The sequence below is a fragment of the Lingula anatina genome, chromosome 10 (genome assembly GCF_051362555.1).
Source record: "Lingula anatina isolate TDL-2025a chromosome 10, LinAna3.0, whole genome shotgun sequence".
NCBI classification, from domain to species: Eukaryota; Metazoa; Brachiopoda; class Lingulata; order Lingulida; family Lingulidae; genus Lingula; species Lingula anatina.
This window is the reverse complement of record NC_141776.1, coordinates 15,280,504-15,302,903: the sequence shown is the minus strand read 5'-3', so window position 1 is coordinate 15,302,903 and position 22,400 is coordinate 15,280,504. Positions and strand designations below refer to the sequence as shown.

Here is a 22,400-nt window from a genome sequence, read left to right as displayed (position 1 = left end):
AAACTCAAAAAGAAAAGATATATATACCGGTATATATTGAAACATAGGCCATGAGTTAATCTAATCTCTTATCATGGTTAAATGATTGATGTGACAGGTATCTAGTTTGGTTGAATCTGAAAAAAGTATAAAAAGTCCTCCACCCAATATTTTCCCCCGTCTATACCAAAGCTTTTTATGAGATCGGCTCAGGGCCTACTTGTCAACAGGGATTAGACCACGGTGGAAGTAAAGAACAAAAGACTCAGACGTGGTGTAACTCGCGTAACCACACTTCTCGCATGAATGCGTTATAACCCGCTAATAGACCCGTGGTCTAAATAAGATAGACCCCTCGTCAGCGAGGGTTATGTGACATCCACTCGTGCTTCGCACTCGTGTATGCCATACGATACCTGTGAAGGGCTAGAAATGCCTTCGAAATATACTTTTAACAGTTTAATCAAATGCAAATTACGGCCACTATCTTCAGTTGTCAACAGTTCGTTGTAATACAGATCGTTGGAGAAAAACGTGCAATGAAGACTTCGGCTAATCAGCTATTGCTATATAGATAACTTTCTGAGATTATTGAGTGCAGTTGTTAAATTCATTTCCACGCCTCCATCAACAGGTTTTTATTGTTCGAAATAGCTCGGTTATGCCAATTATCAGTTTATAGGATGTTTACGAATATCCTTTAAGTATTGGAGGATAGGAGTCGTGAGCCGGCCGCGCCAGAATTTTTAAATTGTTATCATACTATGCCTATATATACATATATACATACATATATCTGTGCATTCCTTTACGGTAAACTGATAATAATAATGGCATAAGGTGGGTTGTATGTGAAACGCCATTCTTATTCATATTTAATTGACAGTTATTAATTTGTTGTATAATAAATGATGCTTACCCATTCTCGGTTCTGGTGTCAAGGGGTTGGGTGGTGGGAGGCGTTTTCGTACTTACCAACAAGGTTCTCTTTTACCTGTCGTCTTCGCTGGTCGTAGCTTCGACTGGACACTGATCAGTAGTCGGTTCATATGTTCACGTGGCCGTATCGCGAAAAATTAGTGGACCATAGATGACCCCTAGGGAGCATACTAGCACTTGTGCGTACGTGATTAAGGTCTACTAGCAACCGCGTATGCGCGGCCACCACGGATCCTCCTTTCCTCCCAATAAATTTATTATTTTTAAAATAATATAACTATCTCAAAGTGGAACCGAGATTTTCTTGCTGTGCCCCTGCAGAGACCCCTTCAATGACATTTGCTCTTTCAAATATTTGCTGTATGCACGTGTGGGAGGCCGGGAGTCCATAAGGGTATAAATTGACATTGCTGTTATTTTATCCAAGGATCTGTTAGAGCCCAAACATATTTGTTTCTTTACGGTTTCCGAAATAAAGAGGCCGTCTTTGATTCTATGTATTTACTGTCTAAAAAAAATTAAGATGTGTTTGTTGCACCCCGGCCAATTCTCACCTAACGCATTTTATCTCTGATTTGAAGCGTTTTTATTTGAGGAGCAACCAGGGCATATATTTCATTTAAAAAAAACACATTTTGCAGGCCGAACCCATTTCCGCAATAGATAAGGCTATTTTTGATTCGGCTTATTTAGAAAATCATTGTTAATGTAATTAAAGGGATAACAATTGTTCATTATAGGCAAAATGTATTTTCCAGGGGTAAACGGCAATTTCCCCATACTTACCAAAGGTAAATATATTCGTTCCGATATTCTAAGTTAATGCAGAAATTCCAGAATAATTGCGATGACCGCCGTTTGGTGGTAAAATGGAATTTATTATATTTCTGTACGTTGTTTACAGTGTATTTATTGTGAAATATAGATCTCATACGAAGAGTTGTTTACCCTTTAAGATAACCATGGAAAAACATAATCATTTTATAAAGCCTACAAGACCACGAGGTTATAAGGTGTTTCAAAAACATTACAGGGCTCACGATCTTAGCTGCTCTCTGCCCAATCACCTTTGGTTTGATGTCTCGTGGAAATTCACCTATATATTAAGAAAAAAAAAATAGCCTGTGCATCCAGTGCTGAGACGGTGACGAGAAGTAGGCCCTATCAGTCACTTTGCTAGGAAGAAATAAAGCGTCTTCAGTATTCTGAAACTCGTGGTACACTGAAAAAAAAAGCATTAGTTTCAGAGGAATTCCGTCAAAAACTGAATTACGTCTGCTTACCAGTAGACCTTTGGACATTTCAAGGCTGTTGACATTGGCTATTTTGCTTGGATTGGTAGGCCTAAAAGATTTAATGCAAACACGTAGGCCCCTATACTATTTAGAAAAAATTCATCGATAGGTTTTGTTTTTTTTTTAATATTCAAGTATAGACGTAACTAATTGTTCAAGTCATATCCCCAACATTAAAGAATTTAAGCCTATGCAAGTAACTTGATTTATGTAATTCCTTTCACAGGATAGCCTGGTAGGCCTCTCTGGGACACGTTTTGGATTTCAATTCGCCTCAAAATAAAAATATGAAAAAAAATATATATATATATTTAGAGAAAATTTTCCAATGAAATTAGTATGAGCACACCTTTTGACCTTCTCGATTTCAAATTTATAATACAGTAAAAATTTAATTTAATATAAGGATTGGGTGGAAAAATCGCGGCCAGGTGGGTGACCTCTCCCAGGGACCTGGGGGTCTCGTGCTCTTCTTGAGAACAGTTAAAAGACACTTCGAATTTTTTAAAAAATGCTATCGTATGTTAAGGCCAAACTTGCAACAATACTTTGCATACATTGCATCTCAAAGATATTGTTACTCGCATATTTCCCAGAAAAACGGGTTTCTTAGCGCAGTGTAAATAAATAAACAAAAGTGAGGCATGCAGGCATGTACGCATGCTCACATGAAAGCCATGTGACTCGCATCAGCCAATGAATACAGTGAACACATTGTCACCGCCAAGCTCGTTTTCGGCCTCTCTCGGTCGATTATTCTTCACATTTAAACAAAAGATTCGTCGTTATTAGACATCGTTGCAAGTTAACCACGATTCACGGCATGAGTGTATCCAATGAAGCTTGAAACTGCAAAGTGTTGCCGTTGCCAGGGAAATACTGAAGACGATCGAGCCTTTGAAAGTGGCCGGTAGCGACTGAAACTCGTGTTGTTGAATGGACGCCATTTTGATAAATTTACTTGGTATTTAAACTTGATCGACTGACCAAAAACCGCAGGATTTTTAACCTCGAGGCTGCGATCCTTCCGTCAAGACTGGAATATGACCACAGCCAACACCACGTTGACGAGTCTATGGCAAGATGAAGGTGAGCATCTTTTATTCTAGGAATATTTTCTCTCTTTTGAAGATCGAGTCGAGTTCTTTTCTCCTTTTGAAAGGTAAGGTCATCAAGACATGGTCGAGATCCGCCGGTGATCGCTCTAAATATTGATGCAACTTATCTGTGGTTTCCTGTCACACAGGGCATGCAAAGAAACTGATGTAGAGCCTTTGATAATTTAACTGCAGGTGTTTGAATCATTGGTGACAGACACTACTAAAGTGTGCTTCTCAATGTTGAAATGTTAATATATACATCATGGAGTATTTTTGCACATGTACCCATTATTACTATAACCAGGAAAGATCCATAACAAGACCCAAAACCTCAACTTATTGCGCAAGGCTAAGTTTATATGTTTACATACGTGTTTGTGAATGAGATGTTTACCTTTTTGTATTGATTTTATGTATGTGATTTGCACATGGTATCTTTGTTTTTTTTTCTAAATATTTTTATCCACAGAGGTGAATCGTAGATGCTTACATCTTATCTGTACATGTGACTGTGTCCTTCAAATGATTCCACTTAAAGGCTGTCTTGGGGGGGGGGGGGGGCAAGATATTGCAGCAGTCAGTTAACAGTTTAACAGTTACCTAAAGATGGCCTTGACTTTGGGGAGGACTCAGAACCAGTTGACCTGTGGACAAACTATTCCACGGATCAAATATGGCGCTTCCCACTTGAAGGGGTGTTGAAGTTTTAATGTTTTCCCCATACAGAGATGGCACATGTGGGAGGTGGGAATTCGTTTAGTTCAGGGATCAGTGGGTTGTGAATGTGGCCTCAAGTTGTTTCAGAGTGAAGTACTTATGATTCTCCTGACAGGTGACACCTTTAATACACAAACCATGCTCTGTTTAAGTCTTGTCAGAAGAACTAGGGCAGGCAACACCACCCCCCTGGCCCTTGTTTGATAATGGTGGTTTCAGCTAACATACTGATTAGTGTGGCTGTACTGGGTTATGTAATACTTTTCTACAATCTGAGATTTATAGCCCACTGAACATCCTGGGTCAGAATTTCCTCTTAAGGACGCATTTGAACTCAATTTTTTTTTTGTAAGTAGGTCAAATGTCACCACATAGTTTTAACTAGTATAAGTAAGAGAAATACTGAAAGACATCATTACATATTACATGAAAAAGGAAATTTGAATGGATTTTTATGTTTGCTTGCTGTGCTATTGGAAGGGTATTGTCATGTTCCTTGTGTAAACCAGGGACTTATCTAGTTTCATTTTCAAACTGGTACCAGGAAATGGTGATTTGTGAAGAAACAAGATTCATAAGAGATGAGTCACAGAGTACAACAATAGACAAATGGCACAGTCCTGGTTTATGTATAGATATGGTTACACAGTTGATAGAACTTAACTGATATATCTCAATCCAGCACATTTTTATATTGCTGGTTTTCAAGTTTTTTTTTGTTCCAAGCCAGTCATAGGTACTGGTTCAATAAACATGTGTTGTCAATACAGTTCAGCTAATAAATACAAACAATTTCAGTAAGCAGATATTGAAAGGTGAACAGTTCTGTTGGGGTTTTCTCCTTTCCACTTGTTCCTTCAAACTATGACTCTATCTCACTCTCTCTCTCTCTCTCTCTCTCACTCTCTGGTAAAATTTAATTGTTCCTTGCATTATGTAATTGATGATATAACAAAATGTCATCTAGCATCATTTGTTCTAAATCAAGTCATGTATAGATTTCATACTGCACAGTTTGTAATACTGCATGTGCCTTTTTTCACAAAAAAAAATAACGCACTTTTTTAAAAATTGAACTTTTTCTCTGATGAAATGGATGTTCTCTCTCTTTCTAGGTAATGCTAGTGCCCCTAGCACTCCATCCAAAGTTCAGATCAGCTCCGAGTTGAGAGAAGATCTCACTCGCTACTTCAGGGACTCCGGCCTGGAACCAATGGCGAAAGAGGTAAGTAGGTCATGTTGACCTAGTTTCTAAATGGGTCATGCTGAAGGGCTTCTTTATCATTGCATTTAACGAGTTAATCTATTTATGATCTTGGAGATAATGAAGTCTTGGAGCTCTTGTTTGTATGTGTGTGTGTGTGTGTGTGTGTGTGTGTGTGTGTGTGCTTTGTATACATGTATGATAATTTTGTAACTGATTCAGTTTTCCAAGTCAATTGTTTGTATATCTCATAATCTGTGCATTATATCACATAGATTCATCATTCCTTATTCAGAATACATACCCTCATTGATGTGTGAGGAAGAATTGCCAATAAATTTTTGTGCTTTTGATATGTATGACTTCATGTATTATTAAAGTACCATGATACTTTATATTAAGAACTGTCACTGAATGCAACTTGATGAGCACTCCATGTTGATCAGAGTTTAGAGTGGCTTGGTGGCAGACAGGTTGTGAATAATGGAAAATAATCTATTAAAATCACTGCGATTGTCTCTGGTTTGATTGAGCTAGTGATTTCACACCTGATGTCTTTTTGACAGTTATCACATGAATAAAGCAATTTAAAATACAAATGCTGGATACTATTATTTGATCGCATATATTGCTACCCAGTAATTAAAGATGCCTGCTATCCTCAGAATAACTGTGCAGAAGGTGACAGTTTTATCCAGTGGACAGACTCTGAGAGTAAGCCGTAGGATAGATATATCCAGTGTTGATGAAATTGGGTCCAAGCAAATGCTGCAGGCTGATGGAAGTGTAACAATAGACCATAACAGCATGCTGCAGGGTGGGAGTGAGAAAAATATCACCATTACTTCACCATGACTCACATCCCTGGTTTCATCTTCAGTTTCTTAGTAAATGTTTTGCTGGTTCTGTGTGTGTGTGTGTGTGTATGTGTGTGTGTGCGTGCGTATGTGTTTGTATGTGCATGGCAGTATGCATGTTTACATTGCAATATGCATGAGGCACTACAAAGATTAGTGTTATGTACTGCTGGGCAAATGCACAATGTTGTTTACTTGAAACAAATCTGCTTGGTGCTACCTGAAAGTGTGTCCAGTTTTGGCTTGAAGACACTGGCTTGTCTGGATAAAGGTATGCCTCCCCCTTCCTCTCTCTCCCTCTCTCTCACACACACACACACACACACACACACACACACTCTCTCTCTCTCTCTCTCTCTCTCTCAAATGGCCAACTGGTGCTATACAACAGATTGCCAATGGAACAACAAATGGGAGGAGAATAACCAGAGCTAGGCACATAAAGAACAGAAAGGAGAGATGTTGAGTCTACCAAGGTTCAACCATTCTCCCAGGCTACTGGTGACCTTTGGTGTGGCGTTGTTCAATGTTTGGGGTGTATTTTATACACTTTTTGGTTGAAGTGCTATAAAAACCAAGTCATTTATTCTCTCTAGACTCTACTGGGTTAATGTTATGAGAGGTGTGCTAAATACTGAGAGCTGGTCAAGGTATTCTGCAGTGTAGCACTGAGGATGTGTATAAATTCCTAAGGTGTTTCATGTTATTGTGAATACTAGGATGATATCTTTAAGATTATTTAGCATACGAAAAAAAAAAAAAAAGAAGAAAAACTAGCATAATGTATTTGTAATTCAGCACAGTTTTGAACATTCTACAAAGATTTTTTTCTTTTTGATTGATCACTTCATATGTGTGGGGGGGGGGGGGGGGAGAGGGTGAACAAACCCATAGAACTTAGAAAGCTGAATAGTTCTTACCTTACTTATAGATTTAGATGTCACCTGTCTAATTAGTCTGCATTGAGAGGGTTGAATTTGAATGGCAACAGGATTAATGCCTTTGCAAAATTAATATGATGATATACTTAATGAATGATGACTCACACAGGTGAGATTTGTGACAATTTTTTAATGAGAGACATGAATTGATGTGTTGTGTCTAGACTGTGTTCCAACTTGGAAGGAGCAGTCTTGTAATACCAGCAGCACTGAAAAAAATATGCTGCTTGATATTTTGTATTTGTTTCTCTACGTGATGAGTTTCACTCTTTTTGTGCATTTGGAAAGCTACAGTCTGTGAAACGTATCACATAGATCAGGAGAAATGTGAGTTGGGGAGGAATTTCACTATTTTGTACATGTCGAAAGCCACAGAAGCTTTCAAACAGCTCATGCAGGTCTCGAAAAATGTGACTTTTTGCTGGCACCTCAGTGAAAGCGTTGGTGGGTTTCAAGGGAACTGCCAAATTTTTCTACTCTTCATAACTAATGGGGCCACAAGGGGCACGTGCACTTCTAGGAGTATACCTGTGATCAAGGAGAAGAAACAGTGGTTTGTGTTTCTTTCAATCCTGGCCTGTGATAAATTGAAGGCATTTCTACTCTTAGCTTTGTGTTGGTAACTTTGGAAGGGAGTTTTTTGTTTTTTTTTTTGTTTTTTTTTTTTTACTTCGACCTGCCAACCTTCGAACTGCCGACCTTCGAAAGCCAACTTAGACCTGGATAGCCCTATGGTGTGAAAACATCTCGGTTTTAGGTTTGGTTGAGGGAAGCAAATGACTTAATATTTTCAACAATTTAAAACTGTGAAAACAAGGAAATTATTAAGTCCTTGTATATTGAATAAAGAATAGTTTACCTGACCTTGTGAAATGTTTTAATAATGGACTCATTTTAAAACCTTGTGGTGTACCAGAGGTTTAAAAAAAAAACTCTGTTTTGTGTCTCACTGTGCATTATATTTAAGAAAACAAAGCCCAGTCAAGCCTATGTGAATAAGTGAATTACCACGGTATGGGAGGTCTTTGTGCAGAAGTCTATGCCCAATATTAAGCAGAAATGAAGTTGGTTTTTGGTAAGAAAACATGGGCTGGTCTTAATGATGCCCATATAGGCATACCTGGCCTTTTGTTCCAGACCGTGTCCTATACCTATGCTCCAAACACACACACAAACAAAATGTCCGAGGAGAAAAGAGAAAGGACTTGGGGGGAAAACTAGGGCATACGCAGCCACAGATCAAGTTTCATATATGTAGAGCAACAATATTATAATATTATACACGTCCCGTTACTTGCTTTGTGTGAAAGTAAAACTCGACGGAAGTTGCAGACAATGGCTGCTCGCTGGGGTCTCAACTTTGCCCAGACTGACGACCATTGGGGAGTTATATAGGCTAAGCACTTGTTCTCAGGTATTTAAAAATGGCTGCTGCCGGGGTGGAATATGACTCACATGTGAAGTTTTTGAAAGTGATAGAGCTCCGCAGCTGCTGGGCTGTTTGTATGAAAGCATAATATTTATTTTTTATATAACTTGAAATATTTTTATTTTAAAGTGAAATAAAAGACTTGGAATCTATAACAACTAGAAGTTAAAGGATAAAACATATAGAAGAAATATTTCAAGTCAAAATGAAAGTTTGATGAAAAAGATTTTAAGAGCTCATGAAAATACCCTATATCATTAGTGCATCAAGCATTCAAACCACTGAAATGTTGCTAAAATGGGGGAGTGGGCAAATTTGAATTAAGGAATTAAAATGGTTTGCAGAGAATAATGATTTGACAAGGTTGTAGGAGATCTAGCCAAAGGATCCAAAAATACTGAGAAGAAAATTTTTTAGGAGTACCATCATCGGCTTGTGGGTATGAAACCATGCCTACAGTGCCCATGTACTAGCATACCATTTAAAGTCAATATGTGCTGAATCCATTGTCCTTGCTGAATAGTGGTCCTTGGCACCCCTCACCAGTAATTGACTTATTTTGAGAAAATTTCCTTAGAACCTAGATCAAGTTTTGGTTTAGACCAGGTCTTTGGTGACCAATAGGAAGGTATCTTTCCACACCCTCACACTACCTAGAACTCTACACCAGCAGCCCCTGCCTAACCCTGGTTATTTCAGTCAGATGTCAGAGAAAATTGGGGTGGGGACAGTGGTCGGGCTGTGCTTAAAAGTCGGAGCTCATAGTCCTGATTAGTCTCTATGACTGGTATGGTCATACATGTTAGAGCTCAGCCATACAGAATGGTTAGTATGTGGTGCATGAAAAAAATTCAGTAACATGATTCGGCTAGGGTCTCGCCCAATACTGGGTTTTTGTAGACGTCATCAGGAAGTGACTGCATAATATCCAACAATATGTGTAATAGATGTACGACATTCTCGGCAGTATTTGCTAGTCAGAGGCAGCGGGTACTGTTCGTGACGCGGCAAGGTTTTCACTCCAATTTCACCTGCATCTCAGGTTGTCGAGTGCATTTTAATAATATGATGGTGGTGTAACCATGTTTAGGTGCTCTCTGTCAGATTTGCGCAAAATGCTACTTGCGCTACATAATTCTAACTTTGCCACGTGAAAATAGTGCGATGTTTTTGAGCAAGATCGTCATTGATTTGGTTTAAAATGTAGATTGGGTTGAAGTTTTTGGCCTACATAAATTGTGTTTTGCCAAGAGTACAGCGTGGTATTGACTCCAACGGTTACTGTGTTATTGTGGAATGACATGAATTATAAATGGGAGTTTTTGTCACCTGAGACGACCTCTGTTGTTTAAAGTTGTTAAGACCCTACTTGATAAGTATAAAGCAAAGGAGTGCCCTCATCCTCCCCTTTTTAAGCCAAGTACTGAGTTAAAACAGTGAAAAATAGATGGTAAAAAATTATTTTCTTGTGACTATGTATATTTTCCATAACAATTTACTGAAAAAATCACATGCTGGTGTAGACTTGGGAATTTTGAAACTTTTTTCTGTTGACTGCTGAGAAGAGGGTGAGGATTTGTGGTAATTTTATGATATTTGCTAAAAGTAAACATTTTGTTTCCTCCATATGTATTCCTTACACTCATCTCTGAAGCCTTGTTACTGAGGTGGCAAAAATTCATCTGCACCCACAGAAAGACGTGAAACATTTTACGAGGTCTTTTTCAAGTTAAAACACCGATGTGAGAGATTCCAGAGTTTCAAAAACAAGCCGCGTCGGGGTTTTATGAAAGACATTAATCAGGCGTTTTCACACCAGTGAGCTTTGTATGCATTCCAAGTTGTCGGTGCAGATAAATTTCCTTGCAACAACAAGGGCACCTCACGGTCTCATATTTTATCCACCTGTAAACATAATATAATGAAGCTCAGGGGAAATTGGGATTTTCATATTCCCTTGTAGAGTGAACTATCTCAGTGCATTCTTTGTGGGATTTCCTGATTGTTAAGTTGCTTCACTGTGCCAGAAGATTGGGATTGCTTCTGCCTGTCTTTCAGGGACTAGAAACTGATTTTCACTAAATCAGCAATAATAAAAAAAAAGGAAATGTTTGTACTGTACAATGATCATTCGGATATTTTAAAGAATGTTCGAGAAAAGAAGAGTAAGGTTTACACAAAGGTAACTGTCTCTCCCCATTGTAAAACCAGGGCTGTGGAAATGCAGCACATTGGGCTGTGGAAATGCAGCACCATTTGCCCAAGTGTAAACAGACCACTTAGATATATATATATATACATAATACTATTATCACCTTGATACACAGGGGCCAGCCAAGTTTGCTCAAGTACCTAGTACTATTATCACACATTCATGTACAAACCCAGGCTGACTGTGTTTGGGCTATATAATCAGCTTGAGGGCCGCCATTAACACAAAGAGTGGCCAGCATACAGTTGACAGGTATCAGGACAAATTACCATACAGGTGGTGGCTGTTTGAATGGACGGCGGCGGCTGTGTTGGAATGCAAAGTAGTGAGAGAGAGAGAGAGAGAGAGGAGGGGAGAGAGAGAGAGAGAGAGAGGGGGGGGGGAGAGAGAGAGAGAGGGAGGGAGAGAGAGAGAGAGAGGGAGGGAGGGAGAGAGAGAGAGGGGGGGGGGGAGAGAGAGAGAGAGAGGGAGACTGACTGTGTGTGTGTGTGTGTGTGTGTGTGTGTGAGAGAGAGAGAGAGAGAGAGAGAGAGTTAGTTACATACTCATGCATTAATGAGCATCCTTGGTAGATTCTTTGCATCTGAAGGCAATAGATTTCTTTGCTTTGGGGGGGGGGGGGGGGGCATCGAAAGAATACACTGTAAGGCAAGAAGGAGTTACTCAAACACTATATCATCCCTTGCTGGTTGGTGAAGCACAGGATGATGTGCTTGAGTTAGATAGCGGGCCACCTGCTTACTTACAGAGGATGTGTTAGATTAGATCAGAGGTAATAGGCCAGTTAATGTGCAGGGGGAGGGTTGTGGAACAGCTGCTATTGAATTGTAGGAGAAGATATAGCCGATGGCAATTATCCTATTAACGTCCATCTCCTAATTAGTGGTTGGTTTGATGAAGGTGAGTTGAGGCCACCTGTATGCAGAGGTCACTTGGAGGTCATTAAATGATTTTTCTACGCCCCTTATTTTGTTAGCATAATAACCTGTTGATGATGAAAAAAAAAAAAAAAAAAGAACAGAAAAGAAAGAAAAACTGTCTTTGAAAATTGTACCAAGTGTAACATTTTTTTCAAAGCCTGAGTCAGCATATAAGTTTCACCTACAAAATGAAATTGTGTACTAGTAACTTAATTGCCAGTGCCTGCATGACAGGACCTAGCTTTAATATCAAGGTTATATAACCCTGCTACATTGACAGGTACTGAATTATTACACAGGTATAGCATATATATATATATATATATATATATATATATATATATATATATATATATATATATATAATGAGTAGGCATGGGTGTATACAAATAAAGCGTTGGAGAAAAACAGAACAAGGTGCTTTCATTTCTGCAGGTGATCGTGCACTTGTGGAGTACACATTAATGCCAGCACGTGTACTACTTGACTTTGCACTGCCTCATGTTGTGTGTGTTAGTGGAGGTATCTATTGGCATTGGTTTGCTTTGTGGTTAGACGGTTATTGGACTCATTCTGGCATGTGATAATTCAACAGATGTCAGATATGATTTGTGAGGTGGGTGATGTAGAAAAAAAGAAACTCAATTTTTTTTTTTGGACCATTTCTCATGGATTTGATGATTTTTTTTTTTTTTTTTTTTTTTTGCTTGAAAAAATTGACAGCGATCTAGAGCCAACTGTTCTCTATTTAAAAAGTTCCTGGTTCATGTGGTGTTGCAATTAATTGAGAGCAAGGTGGGGGGGGGGGGTGCTCTGTTCTGTTTGTTTATAGATGGGCAAATAAAAACTCAACCTGTAAATCCTCTATTACTCAATTTTGGCATGCATCTCGTTCCTAGCATAGAATGTGGTATATAAAATAAGTTTCATTTAAAATGATTATAAAATGGTAACATGATTTGCTGTGCTTTTGTGTTTCAGCCCATATCCCTGCAAAAAAGTGCTTCCTGCGACATTAACACTTAACAATCAGAATATATATATTATTGATGGAAACAAAGGCACTCTCCCCCCCCCCAATCCATCTTCCTTAGCTGGATTACTGGCCGTACTCTTTAATACCGATTTAGTAGAACTGTCAACTCACTAGAGAAGGGTGATTACTGAAAGCTTTCAAAAACCTTCACTTATTCCAATGGACAATTTTACAAGATTTCTTGTTTATTTTCGCTGACATAAACACGGGCCCACTCACTTCATATCGATACCCCTTAATTTTCTGCTTATATTGGTCACATTGTTTTGGGAAATGTAATTAATCAGTTTTGGTGGACAGAAGTGTGTGATTATCCAACAGGGAGGTCTCCCCATTGTGGAATTATGATGCCTTTTAGGCAATCAACAATGAATAATGGCCCTAATGGAAACTGAGGTGTAGTCGCACGACATGCTCTCATGTAGGTTCGAAGCTACTTCATGTGTCTGTTTTTGCTCTAGAAAGAAACTGGCTTAAAAAAATTTTTTTTGGTAGATTTCAAAGTCTGGCAAAGGGTGTAGTGTTTTTAACAGCAGGATGTGCTAAGCACCAAGTGCATGAGGACAATATTCGGTTAATAACTCCTGTAGTGGCAAAATGTGAAGAAAATGACTGAAAATGATGAAAAATTTTCATTTTAGGCACAAGTTGTCTTCTTTATTGTTTTCTGCCTAAAGGCCTATGAAGAAATTTAAGGCAGTTGAAAATGATGATTTTGCAAAGCCACAAGAATGAAGGCAATGCATGTTGCTTCCCACAAAATGATAAGAAAAAAAAACCTGCATAGTTTCCTTGAGCCTAAATTAATTTGTTAAGCCACCTTGACTTAGCAGGAAGATTTCTCCCCTTGTAGCATTTCAACACATGCAAGTAACCAGCAATGCATGCTGAGAAGGAACATTTCCCAGCCCTTCCTTGCAATAACTCAATACAGATCACTGTCTACTGTGTGGAGACAGACAGTTTGGCAAATTCTGCATGTGTAGATTTTTCGAAGTTGATATTGGGACATAGTGTGTTCACTATGTTCATATGAAGAGAGGATATAGAAGAAAGAGCTAGATGTAGGCCATCTATGGCTGTGCTCAGATGGTTGAGGTAAAGAGTGGATATAAAGTCATTCGAAATTTTGCCAATAGCGACCGCTTTTATTGAAAGGTAAAGAATGGTGTTAGTTATTATATAGCATCAGATAATGTTCAGTTAATTAAAATTATGTACTGGTATAGCATAAAAATAAATATAAAAAAAAATAGTGCACATATTTTCATTTGTGGGGTTGCAAAGAGGCCGTGTTTACACGCTTGATATGAAGATTGGATTCAGAAAGGGCTAGATGTAGGTCTTTAGTGAACAGTTTGATATGAAGAATGTTGAGTTTTATTTCTGCTGCTAAACGTAGTATTACAAAATCTGACACTTCTTCCTGTTGGAATTTACTTCCTTGTGAAGTTTTTTTAATCATTCGGTAGCCTTCATTTCCCCCCCAGAGGCCCATCTTCACTGTTATGGTAGAACAGGTTTATTAAGTTAATGTAATTTATGTGTATCCTTGTAATGATCATCAAGGGTACAACCTGCCTGGGGAGTTTTCCAGCTGTCAGAACTGATGAATTGTTTTGTTCACACCAGCTAATATTATTATATATTATTGTTGCTTATTGATGTAAGGGAGTTTTTTCCACTATTAATTGACTTGTTGGACTGTTTTAAGTTGTTCATTTCATTATGTGTTATGAGAGAGAGAGAGAGAGAGAGATAGAGAGAGAGGGGTGGTCAAAGAAAAAAGAGAAAGAAAGACATGAAAAAGAAGACTTGCCTTATAAATGACTTAGTAGAAATTGAGGTGAAATTCATGCATATCTTTTCATTACAGTCATGTTGAACTTCTGATCAATATATGAATTATGATTTTGAAATTAGATTAATATTTTTTTACATTATGGATAATTGAATAAGTAGTTTATGAGATATTAAATAAAAAGTATATTCTGTTGTTTCCAGGCGGGCCTCTATGATGCCAATGGTGAGTTGACAGGGTTCAAGGACCAGGCACAGCCCAAACAGCCTAGTAAGTGTTGAAAAAAGTTTTAATTGTTTTTTGTTTCAACACGGATGTTAGAGATACATATAGAGCTTTTAATGGCTGTCAGTTTGGTGTGAAATGAAATAATAATAAATAGTAATAGAAAAGATGAACTAAAATTGATGGTCAGCAAATCTGTAATTCTGCTGTATCCCCCCCTCTCTCTCTCTCTCTCTCTCTCTCATGCACATTCAGTTCAATGTCTGTTTCTCAAACTGTATTGATTCACATTTCTCAAACAAATCATTTGAAGACGACATCAATATCATGGCATTCATTTATTCATTCTTTTCCAGTTCATTTTGTGGCTGTCCCGATTAGTTCTCCAAATAAGTTCCTTGTGTCAAATTCACAGCCTACAATCCTGCCGAAGACTACAACAGTACAATCTCCAATGGTACGTATCACTGCTGTTACTGTTATTGTATCTGTACTTTTGTGTGTATACTATAATTGGGTCAGTTATGGTAATTTAGCTGTCAGCCCACATTCTTGCCGAAGACTATATCAGTACATCATCTGCTGGTATTTCCATTATGACTGTCATTATGCTTGCACTGATCATTGTATTGGTAGTATTGCTGAATTTGTGCTGTCACTGCATTGGTTACTATTGGTACTGTCATAATAATTGTAACTGTCGTTGCATTGGTAGTGTCAAGGTATCTGTACTGTCATTGTATAAGTGCTGTCACTCTATCTGTACTGTTGTTGCATGGGTACTATGCCTGTATCCATGCTGTAATTATACATGACTTTATTTTAACACATTCCCCAATATTTCAGATTTTAAGCAGTTCTCCGTCTCAGCGCCTCACTCTCCCCCAGATTATATCCAGCAATGCGCGGGGCACTAATGTTCCCATGATGCTCGACTCGCCGGGAATTCTGGGAGCAATCAGAAAGCGGGGAGGTGATATTGAAATAGACTTTGGTGACAGGTATGAGTAAGTGTTGAAGTACCTCAAGAAAGGCGGAATGATTTAAAATTATTATTTTAAAGATGACTGTGTTTTTACTCTCAGTGCAGCCAAGCAGGTCTATAGGACATAGATTTAATTTTTTCTCTGACATTTTGTAAATTTAGGCCATTTTCATTTCACCGTTTACTGTAAGTTTGGGATTATACAGTTTTTTTCATTCCAAGGATGATATTAATTGGAATCTTATTAATTTATTTGAATACATTGTTGCCTTAGGCATAAAAAAAGACTCTGTGAAATATGTTTTTTCATGCAGAAACTTGCAGATGTGGAAATGCATTTTCAGTTGTTGTTTAGAAGCAGTAATCTTCGAAAGCAAAAATACAATTAAAAAAGAAAAACTACAAATCTAAACTTTTTAGATTCTTTTAATGTGTCATCTGAAATTTTCAGTAAAAGAAGGAAAGGAGAGAAAGGCGGCAAGGGACTACGTCATTTCTCCATGAAGGTGTGTGAGAAGGTCCAGAAGAAGGGGGTGACATCGTACAACGAGGTGGCAGACGAACTGGTGGCGGAGTTCAGTGACCCCAGACATATGACCCCCACAGATCAGGTCAGTGGCTGAAAACTGGGTCTTTAGAAAATGGTGTTTGTTTGAAATTTAAAGATGGCTTCTTTAAAACAATACAGATTTATGTGTACTTGCAATTGAATTAAATTGAATCTAGTGACAGAAATGTGATCTGTAGAAAATATTGTTTAGAATTTTATGAAGATTGCATTGAGCATTGTATTATATTGCACCAGTACAGCTTTTACTGCTGTCTATCTTAGCCTAATGTTTCCACCATTTTCCATCCAGCAATACGATCAGAAGAACATCCGAAGGCGCGTGTACGATGCGCTGAATGTGTTGATGGCCATGAACATCATATCTAAAGAGAAGAAAGAGATCAGGTGGATAGGCCTGCCCACAAATTCCGCACAAGAGTGTCAAAATCTAGAGGTAAGAATGGGGCCCCTCGGCCAGTAGAGAAAAAAAAAAGTAAACGTAAAGGAGAATTTTGGTTTTTGTAAACCACACTGCACGTGCATCTCAGTGTGGTTTACATTGGATGACAAAATGCCTGGATATTTATTTGGTACTGAAACAGACTGGTTGTAGATGTTCTCACCTTCCTAGGGAGGATACCGCCAATCTGTCATATTAAAAACTACTGGGCAGAGACGGAAATTAATTTCTATATTAGGAAGTTACTTTCTTTGTTTCTGTCTGGTGTTTCCGTCTAGAAAAACCTGAGGTGGTTGGAAAATGTAATTAGTTAGAGACAGAAATAGATTTCTTAATCATCAAGTGGTTAATATCTTTTTATGTCTGGTATTCTAGTTAGAGAAACAGAGGCGGTTGGAAAGGATACGGCACAAAACTCAACAGTTACAGGAACTCATTTTACAGGTGAGATAGCTGTAGTAATGTTTATAGACCAAAGCAATATCTTATGTATATTTTCCTAATTGAAACTTTTATGTAGCTGCTCGCTATAATCTGAATAGTATTGGGAAGATTTTGTGTAAATTTATTCAATTGATTTTAGACGATGATGTGAAAATCAATTCTTTCATAATTCCTTTTGTTTTAAGTCCATCTTTTTGCCAACTTAACAGTTTAGCTGAAATTTAAAACCATGTTCATTACAGCAAATAGCATTCAAGAACCTGGTTAACAGAAATCGTGATCTTGAAAAAACCCAAGGTCCGCCAACTGCTAATTCAGCCATTCAGCTTCCTTTTATCATAGTGAACACAAGCAAAAAGACTGTCATAGACTGCAGCATATCAAACGACAAGTGAGTATTCATATCAAACCCTAATGAATATTTTATAATAAAGAACACAGTCAAATATAAGGATTTAATATGAAGAATGTAATAAAAGAATAATTTGAAATAAATAAATAATGTAAAATATGAGACACATTTAAACATTCAAAGCGGTTTTATTTCCTTTCAGGTATGAATATTTATTCAATTTTGACAACACATTTGAGATTCATGACGACATCGAAGTCCTCAAAAGAATGGGGATGGCATTCGGGTTGGAGAAGAGTAGTATATCAGACGAGCATCTCAGTAAAGCCATGAAAATGGTCCCAAAGTCTTTAGAACCATATGTCCTACGTAAGTATAGTCTTAGTCGTGAAAATGGCCCCAAAGTGCATATTCTTTACATGGAAGAGATATGACGTCTTTTATGTTGTGAGCTTGACAAAGATTGTTTTCAAATAAACACACCATGACTGGCTCCGAAGAATTCCAGCATAAATTGACAATAAATGGCAGCAGTACTGTACTGAACTAAGTGTAGTAATTTGTATACATTTTAGTTTGAACAATTTTTATTTAGAGCGTGGTTGACTTCTGGTTTCAGAACTGGCCAATGTCCCTGGCGTGGCTGGGCCCAGTGGTATTAAAGTGGAGGCGTCTGCAGCAGCAAGGTATGATGGGTAATATAGTACGATATAACTTGGCATGTTTTATAATATTGAAAATACAACCTTTGTTATATTTAGAATACAAGCTTTGTCAGTGAACAAAACATGAGAAATTGAACAGCAGAAAAGCATAATTATTTTTTGTACACACTTGATATTTTATTTTCAATCAAGTGGTCATGTTTCTGCATTTTCTGTGGTGTATAAATGGGGAGTTGAATGTCTCGGTTTTAGTGCTAAATATAGTTGTCCTGCTGAAGAATATTTTGAAATGTCTTTTCTAATCGTCTTCATGTATGAAATTATATGGTTTTAGACTTGAAGAGGGGTGGGGGTTTCAGCCGTGTCCGTACAATTTATGAGCATACCTCCCCTCTGCGTTTAAAAAATTTTTTTTTATTATTTTTTTTCATCTGCAGCAGTCTGACCAATCAGCCATACTTCCTCACTTCCGGAGACAGCACGGATGCAGAAGTTGCCCTGGCAACCAGTCACATGTCCCGCCAGTCCAGCCTCGGCTCTTATTCAGACGTGGCGCCATCTAGAGGGGCCACGGAGACTCCGTCGGAATGCTTCTCGGACGATGACGAGGATGAGTCTGAGCGATCAAGCCCGGTGGATATCAACTGATGGCGGACGTGGTGATACAAGGACATGTATACTTGATATACTTAATTCACAGCAGTCGTTTGTTCACGGGTTTCTCACAACAACAGCAGTGGTGGTGTTTTTGTCACTGTTGATTTGCGGTGGTGACGACGACGACAGCGGAGTGAGAGCATAGAAGTGACTGTTGACATTGCAGAGATAAAGGCAGCAGATTGAATTTTTGAAAGGAATAAATAAAAGAAACTATTTAAGATTTTATAAAGATTGCTGTTCAGTACAAAATACAGATCTTACACTATGAAGATAACGGGAAGCAGGAAAAAGCATTTACTGTGAATTATTATTTTAAGTGAATGTTGTTTATTACAGTAAAAGCACAAACAAAAGAACGAGCTAGAAAAAAAAAAAAGAAGTGGGAAAACTCACAGTTTCTAACCATTATGACTGTACATTATATGTGTCAGCTGGTGGTACTTTAACAAGAGAGAAAACAAAGCCTCAGAGCCATATAACATAACTTGTAGTGCAGGACACGTGCAACATGGGTCTTTTGTATGTATACATATTATTTTATAGACTGACTTAAGCCACCTGCTCTATAACTACTATTATTTCTATTATATACAAACGTGTGCATGTTATGTATAGATTCTTAATATCACATTTGCCCTATTGCCTGTGTTTAAATTTTCTCCCTACGTCCCTTTCCCTATAATTCTTCCCTCTTGTAAAAATTTGAAATTTCCTTTTGTATCAAATTCAATATGAAAATTTACTGTTCTCTTTTCCTACCGTAACCTCTGCTTAGTAAATTGCCAGTTTTGAATTGTGAAAGATAGTAAAAAAGAAACTGATTTGGCAGCATTAAAAGAAATTAAAAATTGACCTTGTAAGAAGTGAAGATCGTCATGGAAATTGTTTTTAAAAAATTTAGAACAAGTCAAAAAGGACTTAGTTGAGGTATGGGGAAAAAGTAGCTTTGTCCATAATACAAGCTTTGAACCCTGTGCTTGCTTTCTTTGGTCCTAGGTTTAGAAAATGTGATGCTGTACCAGATATTAAAAACATTAATTCACAACCGGTATTTTATATACACTTAGTAATTCTTACCAGGTAAGTGGGAAAATGTTAAATAATGAGTTACAGTGAAGACGACATTGGCTGACAGAGTAGTTCAATTATACATTGGTGTTGAATACACAAGGGCTTATTGAATTTGTATCAAATTGTGTTTAGCTTTTAGTCGTGTATTTTGATGTGATTTCTATTTATTATTGCCTAGTGTTTATTTTTTCTTCTGAGGTTTGAGGCTTGTATTAATAAAATTAGGTGAGAGCAGCACATGTACCTTTAGGGTTGATGAAGCTCAAAGGAAATCTGGCCTTCCTTGACAATATTCATTTATGCTTGAAGTTAACTTGGATTTGTTGTCATAAGATGAAATTAAGAATGCTGATTTGGCATTAATTCAGTTGATAAATTGATTTGGGTGAAACTATTATAAAGGGAAGCCAAAATTTTTACATATATTTATTATAATTAATAATTCTTTTTGACTATTTTGGGGACATTCTTTAATTGACTGGAAGTTAAAGATTTCATATCAAAGAATGGTGAAGTATGGGTTTAGTTAAGAGGCTTAATTGACTCCCCATAGTGTATGTTTTTGTGTCGTTTCTTTTATTAAGTACATAATGTTCAGAAAAAGAAAGTACAAGTTGTGCATTCAGTGTTCTGAAGCACAGTGTTTCATTTTATCCATTGAGATTGCCATGGAGCGGAGAGCATTTTACATCTTTTAACCAACCTTGTCTACATAAAATGTGTGCAGTTGATTACCATGTACGAGTTCAGATTACATGTTTTGTCATGTGCATGTGAGAGTGACCAATACGAGCATGCGGAATCGAATTCTCACAGGGCGTTTCATGTTCTTATAAGAGAGTTTGTTATATGGCATGACTGGTGGAAAATGAGGTTACTTCATTTCCATTATTATAAATAAGTTGGGGTATAGTTAAGATGACATAGTAAGTGATCTGTGAATTTGACCTCATTTTATAACAGGAAACTTCAACCAAGACTTATTAGCTCTGATACAGAATAATTTTCGGCCCATCTCAGTCTGTTGTATTAATATTACAGTTGCCTCTATCATTGCCTTTTAATTAAAGACAAATGTGAACTGTATTGCCTCCTAAATTAAAGAACCATTGTTACTATAACTGGATAACAACAAAAATTGTGTCATGTTAGAGAGGTCAAACATTGTATAGCAAATGATGTAGTGCATTGTTGTTTGGCATACAGGACTTGTCAAGTGCTTTTTGGATGCGCATTCTCAAGGTTTATTCTGTGTTGCTTTTGCATAATGCCTGCTCAGCGTGGGGGGAGTACTTTAGACCAAAATGGCCACCACACACAACACCTAACTACCAATTCAAAATGCCTCAAGGTTCATAATTTGTTAGGAACGTTGGTGATGTGATAGATAACCATGATTACGCAAGTTAGTGAGTTCAAACCGTAATGATGCGAGCTGAAGCTGTTGTGATGTGAATTACAACTATGAGGATGAGTTGAAAATGTTATATAATGTGAATATAACAACCATGAAGTAAAGAAGGCATGCTGTGGAGTCAGAATCTTCGTGATAGTGAATTACTCATGATGTAGGTTTGGCACTATTTGTTTTTTAGAGTCGTAATATGTGGGAGATCCACGGTAAAACCTTGATGTGTGGTTTGAAGGCTATCTTGGTCTACAGCAGTCCTCCCCTGAGCGCCTTATTCCAACAGTTTTCCCATTTACTCTTCTGGGCAGAATCATCTCACTTATTTTATTGTGAATATTTAATTGGCATTGCTATTATTATTATAATAATTAAATTATCAAAATTTTATTTTAATTGTACAGCAGTGAATGTAAACCAGACCTAGCGTGTTTAACATGGGTATGGTTATATTAGGTAGCAGTGAGGCTACTGGATTTTTATCACATAAATGGTGACCATTTTTTTTTTTTTTTGTAATATAGTAAAAAAAAAGTTTGAAATGAATTAAATGTGTGGGGTTTTTCATGCCTACAGTCAGGGAGGCCAAGGTGATGATGATTATAATATTTGAAAGAGGCATCTTCATTTCCTGGTTATCTGAAAAAAAAAAATTGGTTTCTTCTGTGAAACGAGTAAAATACTGGAAGGGAATGTATCTGTATTTCTTTGCCATTGTTCAGGAAGAAGACGGCAGTGATGATGATAATTATAACGAACATCAATTAATACTTGATTGAAGACTGTTTTGTGTAAGGGAAGATGCCTGCTTGCATTCAACACATACAGATTGGCTGTATCTGGTGTTGAACATTTGTGTACAGTAGTAGAAGATTGGAATAAACTCAGTCGAGATATTATCTTTTGTGTGGAGCTTTTGTTCTTAATCTCAATGTTTTAAATTTAGAGATTTTCAATAACTTGTTTCCCCAAGTCCTACTAACATCAAAATGGACAAAATAGAAAAAAAAATTAATTTATTAAACGATGCGTTAAAAGTTAAGGGGAGAAGAAGTTGATGTTATGCTGACAAAATAATCCTATGTCATCCTGCAATTAAGGCCAAACAGTTAAGTAAGAGCTATTGTTTATACCATTTTAGAATATGGTT

At 37.4% G+C, this 22,400-nt stretch overlaps 1 protein-coding gene across 2 annotated transcripts; it reads left to right on the top strand.

Annotated features, from left to right (window-relative positions):
• Positions 1-2,914: 2,914 nt before the first annotated feature.
• On the top strand, positions 2,915-22,149 carry LOC106161115 (transcription factor Dp-1-like). 2 transcript variants are annotated; one of them, XM_086996805.1, is made up of 12 exons: positions 2,915-3,302; positions 5,146-5,255; positions 14,634-14,700; positions 15,012-15,112; positions 15,502-15,656; positions 16,092-16,251; positions 16,501-16,644; positions 17,026-17,094; positions 17,337-17,485; positions 17,649-17,815; positions 18,066-18,132; positions 18,552-22,149. In XM_086996805.1, exons 1-12 carry the CDS (start codon positions 3,257-3,259, stop codon positions 18,757-18,759), a joined length of 1,443 nt encoding a protein of 480 aa, XP_086852931.1. In that variant the 5' UTR covers positions 2,915-3,256; the 3' UTR covers positions 18,760-22,149. The 2 variants fall into 2 exon arrangements, with proteins under 2 accessions (XP_086852931.1, XP_086852930.1); XM_086996804.1 differs by having other exon boundaries at positions 18,549-22,149.
• Positions 22,150-22,400: the final 251 nt, after the last annotated feature.